The 17,284-nt window shown below is 41.0% G+C and overlaps 1 protein-coding gene across 1 annotated transcript; it reads left to right on the forward strand.

Annotated features, from left to right (window-relative positions):
* The first annotated feature begins 4,215 nt into the window (after nt 1–4,215).
* LOC121437500 (synaptonemal complex protein 3-like) lies at nt 4,216–14,106 on the forward strand. The gene is made up of 9 exons (XM_041637367.1): nt 4,216–4,340; nt 7,250–7,398; nt 7,981–8,047; nt 8,297–8,331; nt 10,328–10,442; nt 11,178–11,277; nt 11,686–11,784; nt 13,797–13,901; nt 14,023–14,106. Exons 1-9 carry the CDS (start codon nt 4,216–4,218, stop codon nt 14,104–14,106), a joined length of 879 nt encoding a protein of 292 aa, XP_041493301.1.
* Nucleotides 14,107–17,284: the final 3,178 nt, after the last annotated feature.

Consider the following 17,284-nt stretch of genomic DNA (forward strand, 5'->3'; position numbering starts at 1 on the left):
GGAGGGTGGAGTTAGAGAGAAGCCATGTAGCCCTGCCAGAGACAGATGCTGGATCTTTAGCTGGTAAGCCACAGCCTTGTGGCCATACACAGATTAATAGAAATGGGTTAAATTAATTTAAGAGTTATACAATAAGAAGCTGTAGCTAATGGGCCAAGCAGTAATTTTATTAATACAGTTTCTGTGTGAATATTTCAGATCTAAGCTAGCTGGGCAGCTGGGAACCAACAAGCAGCCTCCCTTCTACAACAGATTGGCACAAACATGGCAAACTGAAATCCACTTTAAAGCCTGAGAGTGCTTAATTCCATAAACAAAAATCACAAAAATACAGAGTTTAACACAGCTTCTTGCTGTTTACTGGCAACATGCCACCACAGCTCCTTTAAGAGAGGTTTTCCTGATTCACTGGTTGTAGGAAAAAAGCCACACCATTTTGAAATACAGGCTTTCTGGGCCATGCTGCCAGTGCAACCTCTGGCTCTTTTGGGAGATGAAGCATTTAGACGGGGCTTGTGAGCAGCATGCTGTGGCTTGATTAATGGTGACATGGACTGCCTGTGTGCCTGAGAATGGGGCTATGTGTATGGCTCTCAGAGGCACGAGGGGCTCCACTATGCTGGACTGGGTGGGCAATCAGGTAGTACCATAGATATCATAGTAATTGAACAGCTTAAGTTTAAGACTGGGCAGGCAAGCAGAAAGTACCATATATATAATAGTAATGACACAGCTTAAGTTTTAAGAAGCACTTAGCATTTTAAAAAGCGCTCTTGGACAGGAAAGAATTACAGATATGCAATAAAGACAAATCCAGATGAGTCAGAGTATTGAATAAATATACGTAGGCTTGGAAGAGAGAAGAAAAAGAGTATAGAGAGTCATAAAATAAAGTTAATGCTTTTTTAATTAAAAAGGTAAAGTCTTTAATGAGACAGAGTACAGACAGTCATAGATTAAAAGGAGTAAAGAAAAATAAGCCATGCAAAAATGGAAAATTCACAGTTTGAATTATATATTATTTGTTCTTTGTGATTTAATTAATGCAATTTTTGTGTGATTATTTCAGGTCTAAGCTAGTTGGGTGGCTGGGAATCAACAAGTGGCCTCCCTTCTAAAACAGGTCTGAACATGTCCAGAGGTAAGTTTAACCTGTATGAGGTACCAGAATTATTTTGAACCAGCCAGGTTGCCCAGAAAAACCCAAACCTGTAACTGCTCTCTCAACCCTGCTGGAAGAAATTGACCTTCCTTACTCCTCCTGCTCCAGAGTGCTCAATTCTGGCTCCTTTGGTGGCTTGACTACTGCCTGTGGTATCATGGTTCTGTTCAATGTATGGAAGTGGGAAGAGGTCTGGCTTCCCATCCAAGGGAGCCCCTGCCATCTAAGCAGAGGGCATGCAGGGAAGAGTGAATACTTCCCAGAGCTGCCCTGAGCTGCTAGTTGAGTCCAAAAAGCACAATTTCCAATTCCTTCCTTATTGATAGTCTATGTCGTCCTCTCTAGTGACTTGTACAATCGCAAGACCTCAAACTTACCCATTTTCAGAGAAGCTGCAGGCCCTTATCGGTCTGTTAGAAATTGTTTTATGGTAAAAGTTTCTGCTGCAACGCCTGAGTACCTGATTTCGATCTCAGGGGCTCACTGATGGGCAGAAAGGACTGATTCCACTGAGTAGTCCTCTAACCTACACACAAGTGCTGTGTATGCCCCACACAAAAATAAATATAAATTTTAAAAAAGATTCTAATGGATCAGTTAATGGCCCACATCTGTGAACCCCAACTTGTCCCTTTCTGATTTGCTATACCTATGTTTTACCCTATCCCCCACAGCTGCTCCCCTTACACACGGGCCGTCTCCTGCACGCAAAGCCCTGCCCCCCCCAGGAGCCCACAAGAGCTGCAACCACCCATACCCAAGCCCTGCCTCTGTCAAGGCACCAACCCACCACAGGATGCTCCGCACTCACTGTGATTTCTGCCCGCATTCGCAGAAGAGCCTAGTAACCCACACACGCATGCGCACAGCATTTAGCCAATCAAAGAGGTTCCCGGTTGAGCCTTCCATTTAAAGTCGGTTACCCCAGAAGCTCCTCCTAGTAGTGAAGCGGAGCAGTGAAGCGGAGCAGTTGGCTGAAGGAGATCTGAGTTGTGAATGTGATCACATTTTGTGACGGTAAGCCTGGTTCAGCCAAAGGGGGGTTAGTTCAGGCAGGAGGAAGGGGTGAGTTTGAGGAGGAAGGAGTGCGAGAATGAAGGAGAATAAGGAGGGGGGAGTCTGTCCCATAGAGGAAGGCCGGGGTTCCAGGCGCCATTTTACTTGTACAGCAAATCGCCCATCGGCATTACCGGGGCCTCTGATAGCAAAATGGAGGAGGTGCGAACCTCGTAGGGGGTCTCTGATAGCAAAATGGAGGAGGTGTGAACATCATCGGGGCCTCTGATAGTAAAATGGAGGAGGTGCGAACATCGTGGGGGGGGGTCTCTGATAGTAAAATGGAGGAGGTGCGAACATCGTGGGGGGGTCTCTGATAGTAAAATGGAGGATGTGCGAACCTTGTGGGGGGCCTCTGATAGTAAAATGGAGGAGGTGCAAACATCGTAGGGGCGGGGTCTCTGATAGTAAAATGGAGGAGGTGCAAACCCTGTCAGGGTCTCTGATAGTAAAATGGAGGAGGTGCGAACATTGTGTGGGGGGGTCTCTGATAGTAAAATGGAGGAGGTGCAAACCTCGTGGGGGGGTCTCTGATAGTAAAATGGAGGAGGTGCGAACCTCGTCAGGGGTCTCTGATAGTAAAATGAGGGAGGTGCGAACCTTGTCAGGGGTCTCTGATAGTAAAATGGAGGAGGTGCGAACCTCGTCAGGGTTCTCTGATAGTAAAATGGAGGAGGTGCAAACCTCGTGGGGGGGATCTCTGATAGTAAAATGGAGGAGGTGCGAACATCGTCGGGGGGCTCTTATAGTAAAATGGAGGAGATGCAAACCCTGTCAGGGTCTCTGATAGTAAAATGGAGGAGGTGCGAATCTCGTCGGTGGCCTCTGATAGTAAAATGGAGGAGGTGCGAATCTCGTCGGGGGCCTCTGATAGTAAAATGGAAGAGGTGTGAACCCTGTCAGGGTCTCTGATAGTAAAATGGAGGAGGTGCGAACCTCGTCAGGGCCTCTGATAGTAAAATGGAGGAGGTGCGAATCTCGTCGGGGGGCTCTGATAGTAAAATGGAGGAGGTGCAAACATCGTGGGGGGGTTCTCTGATATTAAAATGGAGGAGGTGTGAACATCGTCGGGGGGCCTCTGGCAGCAAAATGGAGGATACCGGAAGCTTGCCGGGGCCTCAGAGTAAAATGGAGGAGGCTAGAAGCTTTCCGAGGCCTCTGAGTAAAATGGAGGTGACCGGAAGCTTGCTGGGACCTCTGATAGTAAAATGGAGGTGACCGGAAGCTTGCCGGGGCCTCTGATAGTAAAATGGGGGTGACCGGAACCTTGTTAGGGCCTCTGATAGTAAAATGGGGGTGACCGGAAGCTTGCTGGGGCCTCTGATAGTAAAATAGGGGTGACCGGAAGCTTGCCGGGGCCTCTGATAGTAAAATGGGGGTGACTGGAAGCTTGCCGGGGACTCTGATAGTAAAATGGGGGTGTCCGGAAGCTTGCCGGGGCCTCTGATAGTAAAATGGGGGTGATCGGAAGCTTGCCGGGGCCTCTGATAGCAAAATGGAGGAGGTGCGAACCTCGTAGGGGGTCTCTGATAGCAAAATGGAGGAGGTGTGAACATCATCGGGGCCTCTGATAGTAAAATGGAGGAGGTGCGAACATCGTGGGAGGGGTCTCTGATAGTAAAATGGAGGATGTGCGAACCTTGTGGGGGGGCCTCTGATAGTAAAATGGAGGAGGTGTGAACCCTGTCAGGGTCTCTGATAGTAAAATGGGGAGGTGCGAACCTCGTCAGGGCCTCTGATAGTAAAATGGAGGAGGTGCGAACCTCGTCAGGGGTCTCTGATAGTAAAATGGAGAAGGTGCAAACATCGTGGGGGGGGGGTTCTCTGATATTAAAATGGAGGAGGTGTGAACATCGTCGGGGGGCCTCTGGCAGCAAAATGGAGGATACCGGAAGCTTGCCGGGGCCTCAGAGTAAAATGGAGGCGGCTAGAAGCTTTCCGAGGCCTCTGAGTAAAATGGAGGTGACCGGAAGCTTGCTGGGACCTCTGATAGTAAAATGGAGGTGACCGGAAGCTTGCCGGGGCCTCTGAGTAAAATGGAGGTGACCGGAAGCTTGACGGGGCCTCTGAGTAAAATGGAGGTGACCGGAAGCTTTCCGGGGCCTCTGGCAGTAAAATGGAGGTGACCAGAAGCTTGCCGGGACCTCTGGTAGTAAAACGGAGGTGGCCCGAACCTTGTTAGGGCCTCTGATAGCAAAACAGAGGTGGCCGCAACCTTGCCGGGTCCTCTGATAGTAAAATGGAGGTGACCGGAGGATTGCCGGGGCCTCTGATAGTAAAATGGGGGTGACCGGAACCTTGTTAGGGCCTCTGATAGTAAAATGGGGGTGACCAGAAGCTTGCCGGGGCCTCTGATAGTAAAATGGGGGTGACCGGAACCTTGTTAGGGCCTCTGATAGTAAAATGGGGGTGACCGGAAGCTTGCCGGGGCCTCTGATAATAAAATGGGGGTGACCGGACGCTTGCCGGGGCCTCTGATAGTAAAATGGGTGCGTCCAGAAGCTTGCCGGGGCTTCTGATAGTAAAATGCGGGTGACCGGAAGCTTGCCGGGGCCTCTGATAGTAAAATGGGGGCGACCGGAAGCTTGCCCGGGCCTCTGTTAGTAAAATGGGGGTGACCGGAAGCTTGCTGGGCCCTCTGATAGCAAAATGGGGGCGACCGGAAGCTTGCCGGGGCCTCTGATAGTAAAATGGGGGTGACCGGAAGCTTGCCGGGGCCTCTGATAGTAAAATGGGGGTGACCGGAAGCTTGCTGGGGCCTCTGATAGCAAAATGGGGGTGACCGGAAGCTTGTTGGGGCCTCTGATAGCAAAATGGGTGTGAGCGGAAGCTTGCCGTGGCCTCTGATAGTAAAATGGGGTGACCGGAAGCTTGCCGGGGCCTCTAGTAGTAAAATGGGGGTGACCGGAATCTTGCTGGCGCCTCTGATAGTAAAATGGAGGTGACCATCACCTCGGTGGGGCCTCTGGCAGTAAAATGGAGGTGACCATCACCTCGGTGGGGCCTCTGGCAGTAAAATGGAGGTGACCGAACGAGGCCACTGAATAGTAAAATGGAGGTGGCCCAGGCCGGGAACCCCATTGAGGCCTCTGATAGTAAAACAGAGGTTCCTTTCCTCGAGCAGACTAAAGCCTAAGTGGAAGGAAGGGAAGCTTAGAGGATGGGGGAGGTCTCTGCTGTCATTATGGAGGTGGCAACTCCAAGCAGAGGGTGGTGCGGCAGAGTAGCATGGGGCCTAGGAATAAAGACAAGCTAGAGTGAGAATGAAGATACAGGGAGGGGCTGGAGGCCAGTTGGCTGTTGGGGCTAAGGGTGAGGGGGAACCAGGGAAGTGATTAGGAGCAAGGAGGAAATTGGGGATGAGGAGAAGCTGGGGAGGCCCGAGAAGCTAGGAAGAAATACATAGTGAGGAGGATTTGGGGAGCGGAAAGGAGAGGCTGGCTGTCCAAACTGGGGAGGGGCCAAGGGTAAGGAGGAGCTGGATGTGAGTTGAAGCTAGGAAGGAGTTAGGGGTGAGGATGAACTTGACAAGGGCTGGAGTGAGGAGCTGGGCAAATGGAAAAAACAAAGGGGAACTAGATGTTGGGGAGGAGCTGGAATAAGTAGGAGTAAGTAGGGTTAAGGGGTAGGAGATGCTAGATGGGATGAGGAATAAACTGGAGAGGGACTAGAAACAAGGGGACAGCTATTGGTGGTTAGGAGGAACTGGGAGGTTAGGAGGAGCTGGGGAGAAGTTATGGGTAAGGAGGAGCTGGGGAGAAGCTAGGAACAAGGGTGAGCTCTGATGTGAGGATGATCTTGGGAAGGACTGTAGGTGAGAAGATGCTGGGGACGTATGGGGAACCAGAAGGAAAAGGGATGAGGAGGGACTTGGGGAGTTGAAGCTAGGTAGGGGCTAGAGGTCAGGATCTGGGGAGGTCTTGGGGATTAGAAGGTTCTAGATAGTGGTTGCCAAGGAGGAGGACCTGAATAGGGAGTAAGGACAAGGAGAAGCTTGGGAGGGACTGGGGGAAGGACTGCAATGGGGTGAGGAGGAAGGGGGAAGCAGACAGAAGAAAAGAACTGGGGGTGAGGAAGAGTCAAGGAGAGGTTACTGGGGAGGAGTTACGGATGAGGAAGAACTGGGGAGTGTATGAGGTGAGGCAGAACTGGGGAGAGGGTAGAAGTAAGAAAGATTTAGAGGGTTAGGAGGAGCTTGTAGGTTAGGAGAGCTGGGAAAAGGTTAGCAGGGATGGAGTCTCTTGGGACAAGGAGAACATGAAAGGCAGTGACAAGCTAGACTGAGTATGAAGTGTTAGTCCTTAGTATTGGAGAGGGAGTGCAGTACTGAAAAGCGTGTAGGAGCTAGAGTCCTGGAGGAACTCAGTGTGAGGAAAGGGCTCTAGGGGAAAGGGTGAGTACAGGGGTGGGGGGAGCTAAAGGGATTAAGAGTTAGGGGGATAAGGAACAACAAAAGGCCCAGGGAAGCAGAGGTTCCAGGGACCCTGGTAGAACTGGGGAGCTGGCATGGTGAGGAGGGAATAGGGTCCTCAGTAGGATCTGAAAGGCCAGAAATGTTCTAGGCACTATCTCTATACTTCTGGGGTCAGCCTCAAATCCATTAGAAACAACCCGAGCACCCTTTACTTTTTCCACTATTGTGTATCATTTTTACATTGACAACTGCCATTTTTGTTTTCCTTTGGATGCAGTAAAGTAAGAAAATTGTTAACACTTTATTCACATAAGAACATCTTGATTGGGGGCTGGAGAGATGGCTCAGTGGTTAAGAGCATTGCCTGTTCTTCCAAAGGTTCTGAGTTCAATTCCCAGCAACCACATGGTGGCTCACAACCATCTGTAATGAGGTCTGGTGCCCTCTTCTGACCTGCAGACATATACACAGACAGAATATTGTATACGTAATAAATAAATAATATATAAAAAAAGAACATCTTGATTTTATTTGATAGCTTTCTCAGTTTACTTAAATAATACCTTTGGATTCAGTTGTTTTGAGAGATTTGTTTTTCTTCTTGTGTTTTCAAACAGAAAATATACAGTTATGTTTCCCCATGCAAGAAGGGATCCGGAAGAGCCCCAAGAGCCTGAAAGCTCACATGCGGAGAAAGAGCACATAGTAATTTATGACTCAGACGATGAACCGGATTTCTGTGTTTCAATTCCGAGTGATACTCAAGGTATAAGATGTCAAATGTTGGGGGCTGCCAAACTGGCTCTGGGAGTAAAAGTGTTTACCTTGCAAGCAGGAGGACCAGAGTTTGATTCCCAGAACCCTCATAGTAGAAGGAAGGAAAGAAATCTACTGCAGAAGGCTGTTCTCTGATTCCCACACTGATGTGTGTCTACTACTAATAATAACATAAAAAAATTTAAAGGCATCGAATGTGTTGATACTTTGCTCCAGCTCTTTTGTATTGAATCTAATACACTTACAATTTGTTAGTTTATTCTGTGTACTTTACTCTCCATATCCCTATACCTAAATTTTAGAAATCCATGTAGTGTATCTTGCCTTTGAAGTCCTAACATGTTGATTGATAAATAACTTGCTATGTAATCTTATCCTAGAAACACTTCAAAATTTATTCCTACACATGGTCATGAATCCTGATTTAACTTCATCTAACCTTCAAAGAAAAAATTGCATTTCTATATCTAATACAAAAGCTTAAGTTGTCAATGTCTGAAAAAACTGCAAACATAGTTTTATTACTGTTTGTTAGAAGTGTTCTTAATTTCAAAATTTTTTTTCTTGTCAGTGGAACAGAGTTCATCAAGTGATTCACCTGGAAGGAGAAGTCCCGTAGAACTGTTTGTAGATATGGGGTAATATATTAAAAATTGTTTGACTGTTGAATAATATATTTCAAGAAATACTTGCTTTGTTTATGTAACAGGTAGTATATATAAGATACTTGACATTTGCTATTTTTTCCAAACTGTTATATCTTATGAATCCTTCACAAAACAGTGTTTGTCATTGTATTTGATATTTAATAGGGGAGTTTGTGAATGCTTGGAAAATGCTCTTTTACTGAACTACAGTGCCATTTTTAAAATGTGATTTCTTCTTAGGGAAAAGGTAGAGGCTCTTTGTGGAAGAGTTTCAGGTATGTTTTAAAGATACTTTTTTAAAGAAAATTATTTAAAACTACACAATAATTTGCATATAATATGTTAACCAGTATATTACATGCCTACTCTTCAATGCTTTGTTCTCATTTATAAGATTTTCATAAAATATTTGTGATTTAGCATCATATTCTTCCTTATAGTTTTTCATGATGAGAAAAGTAAAAATAATGCTTTTAGACATATGTGACTTCAATGGATTTTTTAGAAGAAGAAAAGAGGAAACCATCTACTATTTCTATATATCAGTTTCTTTTATTCTGTATATCAGTTTCTTTTTAAAAAATCATTTTATTTCCTAGGATTTATACTGCATTCCTTTCTAGGCAGTATAAAACTGAAGCTTCTAATATAACTCCTTGTTACTATTTTCATTCTAATAAATTATAATCTAAGAAGAAAATTAGATAGCCAACAGAGGTTTAAAATCTGAACCCTAAAACCTTGTTTTACGAAGTTTGTTAAGGATCAATTACATCGGCTTTCTTGGGGAGAATATTCACTTTTGCTTGTTTACTTGTTTGTTTTGAGATCGTCTAATAGGGAACTCAGACTGGCATTAATATTGTAGATCACCTGACAACCTCACAGGTGCTGGGATTACAGGGACAAACAAACCCAACCAAGGATAGTATTATTTTAAGAGTTAATAGGGGATGGAGAAATGGCTCGACGTTTAAGAGCACTGGCATCTTCCAAAGGAATCCAATTTGATTCCCAGCACCTTTATGGTGGCTCACAACCATCTATGTGTAAGTCCAGTCCAAGGGGATCCAGTGATGCCTTTTGGATTCAGTGGAAATGAGGCTCATGGTACACAGACCTAACCAGATGAAAGCAAAATGCCCCCATTCATATACACTTACAAAACAGTTAAAATTAGGCTTCTTTAAGGATTACTCATATAAGCAGCTTTTTTGAAAGATGTTCTCTATTTAGTGGTGTCAAGATACATGTTTTATAATTTGTTGTTTAATACGTGTGTTAGCTGCTGAAATTATCTCTTCCATATATGTGTTGTATGAAAAAATTTTAGCTACTAAAATTCTAAATTATTTATATAATAGAAATTTCTTATGCTTATTAAAAGTAACTGATAAGAATTTTCTTTTCTTGTTGAGATACAGTCTCACAATGTAGCTCTAAATGGCCTGGAAATTGGTATGTAGGCCAGGCTAGCCAAAAATTCACAGAGATCTGTGTGTCTTTGCCTTTCCAGTGCTGGAGTTAGCAGCGGTGCACTGTCGGGTTTTTTTTTTTTTTTTGCTACCACAGCATATTTGAAATTTAAATTTTTTATGAACTGCTTGCTGTCCATAGTGGTAAAAAAGCCCTATAAACGCTTAATGAAATATAAATAGTAACCATAGCATACAAAACAAGATATGCTAGGCAAGTGCTTAAACTCAACTACATCCCCAGCCTCTCATTCACTCTCTCTTACAAATAATGTTGACAAATTAACCTTTTTAGGGTATATTTTTAATAAGCAATTTTATTCCATCTTCTCTAACAAGAATTCAGGCAAATGCACGCTTCCAGTATAGAGTGTTTTATAAATTTTAGAAGTAGTTAGCGTTTATTTAATTATTTTTCATAAATCCTATACTTCCCCTTTGCTTTGTTTATTAGTTCATTTTTGTCACCTCTAAAAACGTCTTCAGTTAGGAAAATCCTAATTACCATATGGTTATTAAAAATGATTGGGACCAGAAATGCTTCAGATTTCAGAGTTTTGGATTTGGAATGTTTTCATAGAAATTGTTGACTGAACAGACCTAGTCAGAAAATCTAAAATTCTAGGTGTTCAAAATATGAAAGCTGTATCATATTGACACTATAGTTTTAAATGTTAAATGTTTAAATGTTTGTTATTGATGAGTGAGCATTATTAGAATTTATAATTACTTGAATGTGTGAGAACAAAGTAATTTCTTAAGCATTGAATTCTAATGAACATTTTTTAAAATACAGTTGACATTAACCGTGCTCTTACTGCTAAGAGACAAAGACTGGAAACAAATACTAAGTCTTTGGAAGGAATTGACCAGAATATGAAACAAGTTTGGAACTCACGTGAAGATGCTGTGTAAGGTTTTTCTTTCCTAAAACAAAAGAAAACAAACAAAAAACCTGTCTGTACCAATTTTTAATATATATTTATGTAAAGCACTTAAGAAAAATGTCATTTTCTGTTTGAGTCTCTAGTGAAAATATTTGACTTTTCTCTAGGCAGGTGCCTTCATGACCTCCTATCTTTATAGTGTTGCTTCACAGAAGCCAATGAAGATTAGGTTTTTCTCCTTTAAATAACAATTGGTATTTTATTATTCACTCCTGAAATTAGTTAAGTTTAGATGAATAGAATCTAATAACTGTTATTTAACCATAGCTGATGGTGTAGAGAGAGGTCAATTTGAATATGACCCCTTGGTTTATACTAGATTGTGGCTGTGCCAAAATGGGGAGTGGGGAACTTAGTGAAATGTTTTGTTTGAAAATCATTTAGTATTTTTAAGACTCTATATTAAGTAGAAAAAAATGAAAAATAAACTTTTTGGAGAAAATATTATATTGAAAATAGATATACATATGATAAAATTTCCAGGTTTCAAAAGTCCCCATGAGAGGGGAGACTTTTATTTTAGGAAGAAGCACTTCTGGAATCAGTGTAAATCTAATTTTACTTCTGAGTTTTTCATCAGAATATTTAAACTGCTATTACTTTCTTTTTCCACTATAATAGTGTATCAACTCAATTTTGGCTTGAATGTTACTTTCCTACTAGTATAAGAAGTAACGCCATTCATTATTATGTTTACAGGGCAAAGCTTAACGAAGAGTCTGCTCAGGCATTTACAAATCTGTTTCAGCAATGGGATTTGGATTTTCAGAAAGTGCAGGAAAAATATGTAAAACTAATGGTTGGTATCACAATTCTAATTAATATGCATAGAGAAGCTATTCCTGTGTTAGTTTCAGAAAACAAAGCTGGGCTTGTTTGGAGACTGAAATTTCCAAGAATAAATGGTGTCTTGAAAATGATTATCTACCTTATCTGGCCTATAATTTTAGGAAGCTAATGAAGAAGGTTTATAACATGTTAGTGTTTAGAGAATAATTTAAACAGGCATAATGGTTATTAAAGAGAAATAATAAAGTTAGTCATTTTAAAATATTTTTTCTGAGTTTAAAATAGACTTTTTTTTTAATTTAAAGTTTTAGAGATTAAGCTGTAGCTCAAAAGGACAGTGTTTGTCGTGCATGTATGAGGCCCAGAACAACCAACCATTACTAAACTGTTAATACAGTTTTTCCTTTTGTATTTGTAGAATGATTTTCAACAGGAAGAAAAGGCTTTTCAACAGTGTAGACTCGTTCAGAGCAAGAGACTGAAAACAATTAAACAAATACATGAGCAGTTCATAAAGGTATGTTAGACATGATAACAATATGTTCCTAAAGATATAATGTACATTTTCCTTACCAGAATAAGGTAATTTCCATTTTGAATGAATTGTTTTTAATTGATGTGGTAGATCTGTAGAATTCTAATGGTTTTATGGTGGTTATTTCAGATAGAAGATGGCAAATTATGAGTTTTCCATAGATATATGCTTCACATATATTAATAGTCATACTTCAAGTATATTCATTTTCTTTATTGAACTGGAAAGAGAAAGTCTACATATCATTTCTATGATCTTTGTAATTCTTATATATATTAAACAGGAAAGGCTCAAAATACCTTTTTGAAAATATTTAGTGCAAAGGATATCCTGTAACTGTAGTTACAGAAAGTTGAGAGCAGCCTTGTGGGTGCTGGTCATCAATTCCAGCACCGGCTGCTGTTACCTACTGAATCATCTCTCCAGCCCCAGGAAGGACCCAAGTTAAATTAAACCTTGTTTTGAAATTTAGTAGGGAGGTTTTTCTAGCATGTCAATTTTTAAAATTATTCCAATGGCTAAAATAACTTATCCATTATCCTAGAATTTAATAGTCAAAGATTAAAATTTGTTCCTTGAGAATTAAGTATATGCTAGTAAGTTGATGTATAAACAATAGTTTTAAAATATTTTAAAGAAAATTATTTTATGTGTTTCCGAATGCAGCTCTTACAAGTTTGCTCTAATATTCCCTGAAACTATTTTCAAATTTCTTCATAGCCCATGTTTTCACTACTAGACTTTGACGATTTTCATTTCCATAGTGCTTCATTATTTATTTAAGTCCTATTGCTGAGATCCTAGCTTATACTATTTAATATTCTCATCATCCTTTGCTTCTACTATTAAAACTGTTTGCTCTGACTTTCAATTCATTCTTCATAGTTCTTGCCACACACACACACACACACACACACACACACACACACACACATATATATATATAATAAATTATATGCATGCATGCATATATAATACATACATACATATATTTGGCTTTTCCAGACAGGGTTTTTCTTTATAACTGTCTTAGCTGTCCTGGAACTCACTCTGTAGACCAGGCTGACCTCGAACTCACAGAGATCTGCCTACCTCTGCTTCCCGAGTGCTGGGATTAAAGGAGTGCACCACCACCTCACGGCCACTATGCTTTTGGTTAAAATGTTTATTTTTTCTGGAAAAATGAGCAATTATGTATTATTCTCTCTTGTTTTCTTCATAGCACTTAACATTGTATTTGTCACTTGGTTGGTGATGTAATGGCAATGATTGGCAAATGATTAGGAAAGATTTAAACCATCATTTTTAAATGATCAGCACATTGGTGCAGTATTAGTGCTAAAGACAGATGAGTGGACAGTTGGAAGGTAGCTGGTCACTAAAGTGAGATACTCTCTTACAAAACAATAATATAAATTTTGCTATTAATGACTTGAAAATGATCTCATACTATAGATTATTTTTCCCTTTGGTAAATTTATTGTCACATCATGCTATATTGACTTTTTGTCTTTAAGTAGATTGTAGCCTGATGATTGAGAAAATCATTAGAAATGTTCGCAGTTATGATGGTTGCCTAGAAGACTTTTCAGAATTCCTATTTCTCTATTTTCCATTTCCTTTTTCTGGAAGAGAAAGTGTCTATATTCCACATGTTAGCCTTCAGGCTCTCCCAGTGGCGCCTGCAAAGTTTGTGATACTGTGCCCAGCTCTTGCCCTCTCCGGCCTCAGCCTGACCTTAACATTCACTAAAACTGCTTCTTGAGCACAGTGTGCCATTGTATCTTCTATAACTCTGTTTGGTTGATGTCTGAGTTATTTTGTGGCTTAACAGTAGTAATTTGGGTCTTCGTGTATTAGGTTTGTTTTTTTTTTCTTTTTTCTCAAAGTAATGTGTATTACTAAAATACTTAAAATTCTCTTGAAATTTTATTTTAAAACTTAGAACTTGGGATGAAAGATGCCATGGGACTAAACTAGCCTTTTGTGTTTAGAATTTGGAGGATGTGGAGAAGAAGAACGACTGTCTGCTTATGGATATACACAATGAACTTAAAGAAGAAATGAACAGGCTGCGAAGAAAAATTATGAAAGAATCTGTAAGTTGTATTTCAAATCAGAAATAGGAATTAATAAAAGCACTGAAATATTTTATTTCCTACTGTAGGAATACACTGACAGTAAGAAATAAACCTGTTTACTATCTCTTTTCCTTAACAGCATCAGCAAGAGATGGTTAGCCTTCAACAGGCTTTTCAGTCCATGATGCATCCTAAGGAACACGGTTCAGGTGCCAGCGAATAATCATAGTTTAAGATAAATTCTGGTTGATACGGCAAGGTCTTTAGTCATTAGCTTGTTCACCTTGTCTTACCTTATTTTGAATAAAATCCAGTTGTGTCAGTATCAACTATTCTTGTATGTCAAAGCTTTCACTCTTTTGTTATAATAGAGTGGATTTTTCTTTATGACATTGTTAACTTTTTTCAATAAAAATGATTGTTTGGATATTGACTTTAGTCTTTAGTATATCAGTCCCAAAGGTACAAACATCAGGTATACAAAGGTACCTTGGCTTTATTTCATATCTTTTTCTGACAGGATCTTACCGTGATTGCCATGATGGTTTCTAACACTGAACTAAAAAATAAACTTGGTGTATAAGCTCAGGTAGTCCCTGCATCTCAGCCTCCAAAGTACCTGAGACAACAGGTGGGCACCACTATGCCTAGTTTACATTGTTATTTAAGAGAAAAAAAACTGCTCCAATCCATTTTCCATACTTAACTGAATTGCATAGCCCATTCTAAGAAAATGTGTTAAAGGGCCTGCATTAGTATCCTGGAATTAAACAGTTAATACATCAATCAAGCTGATAATTTATACTAGGTTTGGTTTTGTTTGTTGAGACAAGGTCTTTTCATGGAGCCTTGCCTGGCCTGTAACTTGGTATATAGACCAGGTTGGCCTTAAATTCATAGATTTGACTATCTGTGCTTCCCAGGTGCTAGAATTAAAGGCATGTACCACAGCATGCCCTACCTACATACTAATTTTAAGACATTCAAGAATTTCATTTCCACAGGGTATCAAATGTCATTGGGGTTGGTCTGCAGTTAAATAACACATGTCCTTAGTAACGCGAAGGAGGATATCATGAGGGCAGGGCCTAGTGGAGCACACATTTACCCTCAGCACTCTCTCAGGAGTCAGAGGCATGCTGATTTCTGGGAGTTTGAGCCAGCTTGATCTACCTAAGCCATTTCCAGGCTATCCAGGACTACAGAGTAAAACTCTGTCTAAAAAAAAATAATGTATCATTACTTTTCGTTGTTGAAGGACATTACACTTTTCTTCAAAGATAGAGTTCCTTGAGTGTCACTGAATACAAATGTTAGCAAATGTTTGGAAGATTTTTTAGACTCATTATCAAACTAATAGTTTAATAACTTGCCTTTTTAAAGGTGTATTTTGTGCTGTGCTGTGGTGGCACACACATTTACCCCCAGCTCTCAAGAGACCGAGCCAGGTAGATCTCTGACTTTGAGTCCAGCCTGGTCTACAGAGAAAGTTCCAGGACAACCAGAGCTACACAGGGAAACCCTATCTTGAAAAACCAAGTGCATTTTTAAAGAGAAACATAAAAAAGTGTGATGTCATAAATTTGAAACTTTAGATATAACTAAACATATGTTTAGACAAAAACGCATTAGAGGAAAAGCAAAAGTTCTCTTTCATGTTTATTTTTTTCCTATATAATCCCTTAAAGTGACCGTTCTCCAACTTAAAAAAGACAGACATGTATATAAACCATCCTTTTTCAAACTAGTATAATTTATATTGGAAGAAATTAGTCTTTGACCATTAGTGCATAATTAGATTAAGAGGGCAGTTTAATTTCTTTTTTCTGCGGTGCTGGGATCCCACCAAAAACTTGCCTCTTGTTACTGGAGGGAATCTCTCAGGTCAACCATGACATAAAGGCCAGGTTCTTTCCATCTCTAATGAAGATTTCAGCAAGACATATGGTAGTAATAATTAAAGTCTAGTTTTATTAGAAGTACAAGTAAAGGCATAAAATATGCTCCTCAAACAAATGAGTGTGTGGCTCAAGAACCCCATTTATGCGTCCAAGTACTTTTTATTACAGAGGGAAAGTAAAGATTCTCTGAAAGGGTGGACCCTTTGTTTGCTGTTTAGGTGATTAATGCTCTTTGCTAGAAGGGTTGTTTTTCCCCCCCCCCACAATCCTTACGGCAGTCAAATGGATGTTTTTTTTTCAGTTACTGTAATCTTATGACTCACAGTCTTGTGTGTCTGACCCTATTTTCCTGCCTCATTTTTCATTGCTATATTTCCATCATGAAATAGGAATCTTAAATACTCATAGGATTTCTAAGGAGGTCTTTATTTCTCAAATTTTCCCATAGCTACAGAAGGGAAATAAGTACTTCAGAGTGTTTTCTGGGTATCTAATTCCCATGAATATGGTTTTCCTCATAAGGTATGTTATCTTTCTTCACCATGCCTCTTCCCTGTGTGTATAAAGTACATGCTTGCTGTAGTAATAAGAGCAACGGGGCTGCGTCCCCAGCACCCTGGCTGCCTGGCTAGCTTATGCCCGAAATAACAACACACAAACTGTATTCATTTAAACACTGCTTGGCCCATTTCTATCTAGCCTCTTCTAGGCTAACTCTCGCACCTGGACTAGCCCATTTCTAATATTCTATGTAGCACAGCTAGGTGCGCTTACCGGAAAGATTCTAGCCTATGTCCATCCTGGGTCGGAGCTTCATAGCCTGTGTCTGGCCTGGCGAGGGGAGCATGGCGTCTCTTCTGAGGCGCCTGCTCCCGAGAGAGATGTCGAGTCTGAGCTCACTTCCTCTTCCTCCCAGCATTCTGTTCTGCTTACTCCACCCACTTATGTTCTAACCTATGAGGGCCAGCCAAGCAGTTTCTTTATTTTTTTAACCAATGACCTTCCTCCACCAGCTTGCTACTCTCCTAGTTTAGCAATTGACCATGGCATATGGTAGGTAGTCCATGGCTTTGAAAATGCTTTTTTCATTAAGCTCACCTTCCTCTTTTCTTCTCTGTGTTTTCTTAAATGCTATGTCCCTACCACCCCTCCTGTGATGATAGTCACAGGGACCTGGAGCTTTCCAAGCTTCCCCATGCCTTCCTTTCCTATGTTATGGGTCCTGGGGTCAGGAACAAGAGAGACAATGGCATGAGCCAGGTTCCATTACAACCTGGTCATGCATGCTTTTGATATTAGTCCAATACCTAGATGACTGTGTGATAAGTATCACAGTTACTGAGAATTTACTTAAGATTAAAGCAGTTCACTCCTGTGTCTTTAATTATACAATGACTGTGAGAAGTGCTGTAGTAGTAATTTAATGCTAGGACCACCAGCTCACAAATAATGATACAGAGACTTATTAATTATGAAAGGTTGGCCTTTAGCTTAGGCTTG

The sequence above is a fragment of the Microtus oregoni genome, unplaced genomic scaffold (genome assembly GCF_018167655.1).
Source record: "Microtus oregoni isolate MIOR12 unplaced genomic scaffold, Mior012 000052F_ref0000163, whole genome shotgun sequence".
Taxonomy (NCBI): domain Eukaryota; kingdom Metazoa; phylum Chordata; class Mammalia; order Rodentia; family Cricetidae; genus Microtus; species Microtus oregoni.